The sequence below is a fragment of the Arachis duranensis genome, chromosome 2 (assembly GCF_000817695.3).
Source record: "Arachis duranensis cultivar V14167 chromosome 2, aradu.V14167.gnm2.J7QH, whole genome shotgun sequence".
NCBI lineage: Eukaryota > Viridiplantae > Streptophyta > Magnoliopsida > Fabales > Fabaceae > Arachis > Arachis duranensis.
This window is the reverse complement of record NC_029773.3, coordinates 93,044,663-93,054,662: the sequence shown is the minus strand read 5'-3', so window position 1 is coordinate 93,054,662 and position 10,000 is coordinate 93,044,663. Positions and strand designations below refer to the sequence as shown.

The window sequence follows — 10,000 nt, the reverse complement described above, 5'->3', positions numbered from 1 at the left end:
ACTATCCAAATTCAATTCTTATAAGGCAATAAAAAAATTATTTTCCAATCAATTTTTCTATTGGAAACAACATAGAAAGGTGATAATTAATCGCAGCTGATCAACTCAAGGTTCCTAGTATTTATTGACAAACTTCATGCCCAAGGCACAAACTGTTCCTCTAACCTGGTAAGTTGATCTTCATGTATGTTGTTCGTTTCTGTAGCTTCTGCCAGAGAACTATCAAGTGACTGAATCGTTGATACTGGATCTATTTCTACAGCATCAATACTTTCATCAAGAATTCCATGTTCAGTTTCCACTTCCACCTATTAAGAGAAAGGAGTTATGAAACAGAAGATCAGAAAAGCGTTATTTCGGTGAAAATGCAATCACTTGATACGGGCAGCAAAATTAAAATTATGAACTATACTTTGTAATATTGGACTAGGATATAGAATAGAATGAAGTAAGTATTCAAAACGTACCTCACTCTGATTTTTGCTACTATATCGAAGGTCCAGTTGATCTTTCATGTTTTCTCTCTCATTTTTCAAAGTAGATGGTTTTTTCCTGGTACTGCGGTATGGAGTGGTATTCTTCACCGCAGAATTCTGTGAAATAAAAATGAAAACAAATTAATAGTCATCTCATCACAATGCAACAATGCCATGAATTAATAAATAAATAAAAAAGTACTAACTTTTGCGGTCTTCATGTCTTCATGAACAGGCAAAACTTTCCTGTTTAACTTAGAAGCTTGGTTTCTCTTTTGTTCCTTAAGCAGTTTCAATTCTTCTTCAATAGCTTGGACTTTTTTCTGGAGCTCAACTTTTTCCTGCTCTAGCAACTGTAAGGTTTGTTGATGCTGCCTGTTTATTCTTTTGACTTGGCTGAGCTCAGATTCCTGAACACATCTCGTTTCTTCTCTAACCTTCAAGTCACTCTCCAACTGCATAAGCCTTTCTTCAAGTGATGATCTAGTTCTCTTGCAGTCCTCCAATTCAGAGACAACCTTCTCCAAGGTAGAGATCTTTATTTCAAATGACGCCTTTTCTGCCTCCAAATCTTTGCATACTTCAGAAGCTAGGCTCAGTGAGGTTTCCAATCTCTTTTTCTCAGAATTGGCAGAGTTGAGCTCATTCCTGAGAGCCACAATTTCATTCTCAAATTGACTTGTCTGCTGCAACTGTAACTTTAGATTTCCAGACTCATCCATGAATTTTTGCCTTTCATATTGAGTGACTGTAAGTTTTAACTCAAGGGCATTTATAGTGCTTTTGAGTTTTAGCTCTCTTGATTTGGAATCCTCCACCACCTTCAACAGTTTTTCATGTTCATTCATCAGCATTTGCTTTTCCATTTTCAGATCAAGAAGTTCAGTTGTTAGGTCTTTCAGCTTTTGTTCATATTCAGTATGCATCCCATTAACTTCGGTCTTGGACAAACTCAGTTTAGATTGAACTTCTTCAAAAGCAGATTCCAGTTTAGCTTTATCAGTACGTAAAGTGGATACTTCAAGCAAAGCTTTGGAAGCTATCAATTCTTTTTCATCATAGGTTGCTGCAAGTTTCATGCTGAGGTTCTCAATTTCCTTTTCAAGGCTCTGGATTTCTACCATCTTCTCCGTTTGCATCTGATTCAACAAGCTTTGACCCTGCTCCATATGTTTTCTATTTTCATCAATAAAGCCATCTAACTCCAACGCAAGATGCTTCTCTTTTGATGCAATATCTTCCTGGATTGAAGAAAATTTCTTTTCTAAGATTACCACTTTTCCACAGATATCAGCAAATCTTCGTTCTGATTCCTGCAACCTTACTCCCAAGAGGGAACAATACTGTTCCCTTTGTTTAGAATCTTCCTTTGAATAATCCATCTCAGACTTCATCTTTAACATCTCCTCCCGAAGCCTTGCAGCTTGAGACTTAGAGCTCTCTAGTTCTGATAAGTAAGACTCCTTTTCATTAGTCAAATCTCCAAGATGAGCTTCCAATACAGATATTTGCCTTAACAACTGTTCATTTTCTTGTTCTATCTCTGATATGTGGAGCTCCAGTTTATGTTTTCCTTCTAACTCCAACGACTTTCTAGTAAGTGTTTCACTGGCAGAAACATGGGACTCTATATTCTTGTTGAGAGTTGCAGAATCATTTTGTAAATGATATAAGAATTTAGAGTCCGTATCACTTTCTTTTGTAAAGATCTCCATTTGTTCCTGAAGTTGAAAATTTTCTCGTTCAAGATCATTGACCTTGCCTTCTAACTCAGTCAGGTGCTTCTGCAGAACCCCAATTTCTTTTTCTTTAGAAGATAAGGTAGCCTCAAGATTTGCTATTTCGGATGTTTTATTGATCACTTCCATATTCAGATCCGATATTCTGACTTCTGGATCAAGTTTCAAAGCCTCAACCTCTTTAGTCGGAACATTATCATCAACACTAATATTCTTGGTGTGTTTCCCCTGGAGCATGTTTTCTGAAGGGAAGATTCGAAATAAGTTGTTTTCAGACTCAAAGCTAGCAAAAGATCGATCTTTGAGACCTCCGTCTTTAGGATTTTTCTTTGCTTCTTTAAGCTTGAATAAAAGCTCCAGATTCTCTTCTGTCAGTTCATTGCAGTCCATCTCAAGTTCTTGAACTTTCTCTTTCAGTAATTCGATTTCTCGCATAAGATCTGCTTCCTCGATATGTCTGGACACAGTCTCTGAATAATTGCTTTCTGGAAGAGATTCAGACAGCTTTGCTTTCAAACATAGAATTTCTTCCTCTTTAGCAGATAATTTGCTTTCATATTCCATTTCAACATCTGAAAGGGTTTTGTCATTTGGACTCTTCTGATGCGCAGTGTCATGAATTTTGTCCTCCAATGACTGTTCCAGCTCTTGCACTTTAATCAGCAGATTTTTCTTTGATTTCTCCAACTGTTCTAGCTGGTTTGTTAAGCTCTTATTTTCTTCTATACTTAATTGGAAAGATCTCTCCATTTCACTGAATCTTGAGGGCAATGATGAAAGGTTGTCAGTCTCAACTTTCCGCTGTTGTAGGGTCTCTTCCAGCTCCTGGAGAAGAGAAACAAGCTCAGCATTTGCTTCTTGACTCCTCTTAAGTTGCAAAGACAAATCGGCATTGGATTCTCTCTGAAACTTCAATTCATCTTTTAGTGCTTTTTCAATGTCTGGAATGTCACCTTGAGATATTGAACCTTCCAATGCTGTGTGTCTCAGTATTGGATCCTCCAACAACAATTTCAAATCTTCAACTTCTTTTTTCAAACTGTCACGATCTACATTTGCTGTCGAAAGGTCCATTTCCAGACCTGCCAGTTTTTTGGACTGATCTGAGAATTCTCTCCTCAACATATCCAAATCACCCATTAGCTTCCTGGCATTCATCTCCCACATCTTTGCTTGAGCTCGTAGCTCTTCACTTGTGTCTTCTGCACCTTCTGGACGATTATTAGACAAATTAGTCATCTTAGAAGATGGTGTGCTGCACTCTTGCACACTTAGGGAACTAAATGCTGAATGATTTGATGGAGATGAGTTATTAGCATGATAATCATTATTAGAGGCACTTTTCCGGGAACTGTTTGAGTCATGTCTCCCAGCCTGGATCTGTCCATCATTGCTTTTTGGGGATATGTTCCCCCTTCCTGTGGATCCCTCAGCTGAGGTATAGCTGCAATTTGATACAGATTCAGAGAAACTCGTTGCCTGCAATCAAAGGCAACATGTTAATAGTATCATGATAATAAAGAAATACATATCAACAGTAAAATGCTAAACGAGAGAGCTATCTAGTCGAAAGCTAATTTGAATAATTGATTGCAGATTTGAATAGGCATATGAATAGAGTGATTATTTATGAGTATGTAAGCATAGGCAGAAATCCATTATCATTTGCACAGTAGAATAGATCTGGTAAATTGGAAAAGAGATTGTAATTTACCCTAGTCTCAACTTCTCCTGGGGATAAGGTAGATTCCAAATCTTCAAGAGAGGAAGATCCAACACTATGTACATATGAACAATCAGAGCCATTTGACTTAATAGCCACATCATGCTTATTTTCATTCATGGCCTTCGAATGGGAATCTGTCTCACTAGACTCTCTATCCCTGAAAAGGTGTAGGAACTAGACGATTACTAGAACAATAGATGAAATGAAAGAAAAGACCACCCCTCTCCAGTACAAACCTGGTTTTTGTTCTTGGTGTAAGGCACTGCACAGTTACCTGCAAAATACATAATCACTGAATTCCCAACTCCGTTCAAACATGAATAACATATTGTAATTGTTGCAATTTTGTTTATAAGAGACCATAGGTTGCCTCTATATCAGAGAGTAAAATCACAGTGAATACCGCTTGAATGAACATTACCCAAAGAAAACAAGTTGTCGATTAACAAGAGTAATTGGAATTAATAAGATACATTCAATACTCAGCAATATATTCCAGATTTACAATGTTACTTTTCCCCCAAATTTGGCTATAAATAAATCCCAACGTAACCAACCACAGTAACACATAACCATCCAGGTATCTGCACTCAATAAAAGTAAGACAAGTTTATTTGTATAACTCACATGTAAAACTGTCCCATGGTTGCACTTACTCAGCTTGAGTGAAAGTGGAGATTCAGCATTTGAACTCACATAACTTGCCAGATTAACAGTGGCCTCTCCAAGGATACTAGACCTTGATGATCCCTGTTAAGCCATATCATAATTCAAACAAACTTCTAACTGATAAAGAAACATCTTAACTACAAAGTAGAATATACACAATAGGAAAAGCAAACAGCAATAGTATCAGCACCATGGCAACAATAAGCTTGAGGAGACATTCATCAATCTCCTTGGAAGAATTATCTCCCGGAAACAATACAAATTCTGAAAAACAATCTGACCACTGACAACTCCCATTTCGCACCAGCACCTTGCTTGACTTTGCAATAGCTTTACCACTTTCTACCGAAACAACAGAAACAAAGAGCTTCTCCCATCCCTTGGGTACCTACAAACAAGAGAATCAACATTTGTTATTATTAACAGAACCATCTATTTTCTTTATTTCCCCGCACACTGAATTATTACTGAAAACAATTCCGAAATCAACATACAACCTTTTTAGCAGCAAAATTTGGATAAAAAGGGTATAATTTTGGTGATTTAATCATTTTCCCCCATGATTACAGCTACTTTAGAACTTAAAGATAAGTCATCTTTGCTTACTTTTAACACGTCACTGTAGTCACTCAATATTATGATTTGTCCCACTACTTAGTATTAAATTATTAATAATGTGAACAAAAATATGTATGAACACTTGTTATTCGTATCAAACCAACAACACGATCCGCTACTTGCATTTGATAAAACATTCAAGTCTCGAGGATTCTATATTATAGCTCAACAGAACAACTCCACTTTAGTTCACCTTAATTAATTATCATCCATTTCCAAATACTAAACTTCTTCACATAATAAATTTCATCTTCTTTGACAAAATTCAACAAATAAAACACTAGTTTTCGCTGTTTCTAAATTACAACAGTAGGATCTACGATTCCGAGGCTTGCATTGCAAATTCCAAAAAAAAAAAAAAAAACAAAAACAGAACTCTACTTCACACACTATTGCATTAGCATTTATCAACGTAAATGGAAGAACAAGGAAAAAATAAAAATTAAATTAAACTAAATTAAATTACCTGAAGAGCCTTAAAATGAGAGAATCTGAACTCAAATCTTGTATCAGCTGCAGATTTCGAAGAAGCCTTGTTCTTACTCAAGCGAAACATTCTCTCGTCTCTCTTCTGAATCACACTCAGTCACTGACTCACATAGACGTTCATAATTGGTAACTGGTAAGGTTTCATGTGATTAATCGTAATGATGGATGATGATTACGATTGCTCTGTGCATCTGCAACCACCAGAGTCACCACCAACTGAAGAGAGAGAGAATGTTGGTGTTAGTTAGCTGAATTGTCATTGTAGCCAAGGTTGTTATTTTATTGTTACTTTCAAACGCATTGCATTGTTATTGTTAAATGCTATGCTATGCGCTTTGTTATTTGCGTTAGAGAAAGAAAAGAGAGAAGATGAAGAAAGAGGTCAACACTCAGCGTGCACTAATCTTCGTGTAAAATTGATAATTAAGAGATGTTAGTTTAATTAAATATGTCAAATCATTTTAAGATTAAGAATAATGAGTCATATATTCGTCTTTGTAATTTTGATTTCTCTTTCTCTGTATTTGTGTGTGTATTATTGTAACTGTATATATGAATGCTTCATTATTATCATTATGTTGTTACATTGTTATAAATTAAAAGAAACAGCTTTCATCAGAACACAAAGGGCTTGTTTGGGTGAGCTTCTAAAAAAAATTTTTTTTTAGAGTTATCTTTTTTTAAAAGATCTTATAGAGAAGTAAAAGTAAAAGTAATTTTATGTTTGGATATCTCATGTAAAAAGGTCTTTTTATCTATCAATTATGTTTGGGTATAACAATATAAAAGTACTTTTTTGTTTATTTATTACAAAAGATCTTTTTTTTATTTTACTAGAGCTTTTACTTTTACTACTAGAAATTTGCCAAACACGTTAAAAAATAAAAAAAGATCTTTTTTCATTAAAAAAATCTTTTTTTTAACAAAATAATGGCGCCCAAACATGCACAAACTCCTCCTTCTTCTTTTTTCTCCCTCTTTTTCTTGCCTTTTTATTTAGTAAAAAATGTGTAACTAAAAATTGAGTAGAGGTCATTTTTCAGGAATGATTTTGATATTTTGAACATTGATAATGTCATTTTTTATGTAGTTTTTTAAATTATCAATTATTTTTGTTATTTTTTAAATGACATACAATAAAAAATGGTATTATCAATTAGAGAATGACAAATTTATTCTCTTATTTTTTAATCAAATATTGAAAATTTAATCTTTATTTTGAAAATAAAAAACTTTAAACTCTTATATTATTTATTCTACTCATCAATATATTTACAAACTGAAAAAGAATAAACATACTACGTATATATAAAAAAATCATTCTCTTATAAAAAATATATTAAAATATAAAATATGTATTAAAATTTGTTGTGCTGACATGTCATGAAGTAGTTGGCCTAGAACCTAAAAGGTTACAATATATTAAGAAAAAGATTTTCCATGTGCAGGAGGTTGCAACTCACAGCAACCAACAAAGTAAAAAACAACATTATCATTCTAATTAAGCGACTTTATCAATAAAAGAATATTGGTTGATGCACTAAGCAATGTGACTCTTAGGGTATGTAAATATGTCAAAATCACAAAACTTAGTTATTACTTATTTTATACATTTCATATGTATAAATTAAAATATATATATCTTATTTTACATGTAGTGTATATCAAAGAAATCGATAAGGAAAAACATTAATTATTAACTTTTTAAACGTTATCCTCAATATAGTAATAAATCAGGAAAGATATATATTATTAGTAAAATGAATTATTAACCTAAGATGTTGAAAACATACAAATATGAAACAGCCTGTGCCCAAAGTATAAAACAAAAATGGTATAATTAAATGAAGAAAGACACCTAGCCTTGAACTCATCGCAATTTCCATTGTGAAATCTATGGAAACTGGGAATAATTTGATACATAAACATTCTTCAGAAACAACTAACTATTCTACTGCTGAATCCTAAGAACGGATATGAATGTTCAAATTTTTGGACATTGTATATATATGTACTCAATTTTTGTCTTCTTGCCATTATATTGCTTAACATTGACGACGTTTTTCTGGCTATGATTTTACAATAATAAGAAATTAAATACAAAAAGTAACAAATGAAAATGTTTTGCTAACGAGCTATAATTCAAATGATATAGTCTTGTTATACTCACCTCAAATTCATGGGTTCGAGTTTCACTTCTGAAAAAAAAATTGATTATTTAAGGTTGTTATATATATTCTTAAAATCTTCATTTATGTAGTATTTTAACTAGCCACTCAGATAAAGACGCCTAAAACGTCTTTTTTTAAAGACGTTTTTCAGTAATTAAAATTTAATATATATAATTGATTAAATCATATTATTTTTGTCAAAATTAAGCTAGACAAATTGATTTAACCGAAAAATAAGGATATTGTAATCATTTTCTATAAAAAATAATATTAATTTAGACCAATTTAATATTTGATTCGCTTTTTTCGTTCAAATCAATGTCTAACCTAATTTTGATAAAAATAACACAATTTAAATAATTATATGTATTAAATTTTAATAATTAAAAAATATCTTTATAAAAAAACGTTTTCAGCGTTTTTATCTAAATAGCTTCAAATATTTTATGGAATTTACATTATTGGGGTCCAAAAGTTTGGTCGTGGTACTTACTAGTTTACTAGCCACCAGTCAACAACTCTCCCCAAATGTCAACCATAGAGAAAATGGATTCTCCTAACTCTTTAAATTAAACTATAGTACAATTCATGATTCTTTTGAAAACTCATCATCAAATACTCATAAATATATTTAGAAGTGTTTTAATAATAATTTTTTTGAGGAGGAATAAAAAAAATGTTAATTCTATCGATGAGTATTAAAATATTTCCTAATAAACAAGAGATACATGCACAAAATAACGTTAAACCAAAGGCAAGGGATTAAGACTAAACCATCACAACTTGCAAATAAAGGATGATGAGTAAAAAGAAAACAAAACAAGTTGATATGCTTCCACCTAAAGAAAACTATAATTCGGATCTAACACGTAGTAATTTTATTGAATATTTTAATAATAAGTTAATAATGACTTCCTTCAATTGAAGAAAGTGTTTTATGATTATATAATGATTTAAGTTGTAGAAATTTTGTTAGCTTTCAAATTATTATTTTAATGAAGGGTCTTGCTTAAAAACCAACTTTATTTTAATTAATAATAATTAACCAATAAAATAATAGATAGAAAAGTTAAGAAAAAATAATAAATGATTATTAACTGAAAAATATTAATTTTCAATTTTTTCTTTAACGAATGATAACTAGCTAGGCCATTCATAGAACTACAACTTTTAACTAATTTTTTTGTTTATGAAAGATTAAGAAAAAAAATAGAAATAGAAATATGAATTTTTTTTTCCCCTTCTTTAATCATTACATGTATTACCTATGATTTAGACTTCCCAACTTTATTAATTGAAAATGTTTTATGTAATTCCAGCTACTCTAGTTCACCATCATTTTCCCTTGATGAAAAATAAAACATGGACTTGAACATCCAATGAAGTCCACCACCACACACATGCATAAAATTCACAGATCAATTTGAGTCATAATTTACACAGCAAATCCAATAAAGTGTTTTTGCAAGTTTTAAATCTGACATTATAAAAAATTATGACCGGTCATGACATAAAGTGACGGTTTTTTTATAATAAAAAATAAATTAAATTTTATCACTTTATATAAACTTTAAATTGAATTGAAATTAAATATTAAAATGACAAATTTTATATTTAATCTCAAATTATTATTTATAATATATATACAATTGTACAAATATTAATGTGATATTTTGTAGAATATAAAACAAACTAAAATTAAAATGAAATTTAATATTGGAGATTCTCTTAGTATAATAAACAAATTTAATTAACATGTGTTTTAATAATGGATTATTATTAATAGAAAATTTTAAATATTTTATTTTAATAAATACATAACTATATTAGAAATTTAAATTTTGCGAAAATGGCACTCAATATATTGGATTCTAAATAATATTTTTTTTATCCCTCTTTTACAAGAATTAAATAAAATACATTTTATTTCATTTGACAAAAATAATCTTCCATAATGACTAATTAGTAATAATTATTTAGTTTTCAAATAATAATAATAAATATGTATTCTTATTATCGTAAGAAATTTTATTTTTTAATATGTTATAACATAAAACAAAATATTTTAATTAACTTGTTACAAACGATATTCAATTTAAATTTTTGTATGTA

The 10,000-nt window shown here is 31.1% G+C and overlaps 1 protein-coding gene across 1 annotated transcript in view; it reads right to left on the bottom strand.

Moving 5' to 3' along the window:
• The window catches only part of LOC107476250 (uncharacterized), a 6,485-nt gene extending 523 nt beyond the window's left edge, over positions 1-5,962 (bottom strand). Inside the window, exons 1-8 of the mRNA XM_016096036.3 lie at positions 5,695-5,962; positions 4,801-4,998; positions 4,569-4,691; positions 4,178-4,215; positions 3,930-4,098; positions 683-3,694; positions 468-593; positions 166-308 (exon numbers count right to left, since the gene is read on the bottom strand). Of these exons, the coding sequence (XP_015951522.1) occupies positions 166-308; positions 468-593; positions 683-3,694; positions 3,930-4,098; positions 4,178-4,215; positions 4,569-4,691; positions 4,801-4,998; positions 5,695-5,784 (3,899 nt within the window). The 5' untranslated portion in view covers positions 5,785-5,962. The remainder of the gene's footprint in view (positions 1-165; positions 309-467; positions 594-682; positions 3,695-3,929; positions 4,099-4,177; positions 4,216-4,568; positions 4,692-4,800; positions 4,999-5,694) is intronic.
• Between the last annotated feature and the right edge of the window lie 4,038 nt (positions 5,963-10,000).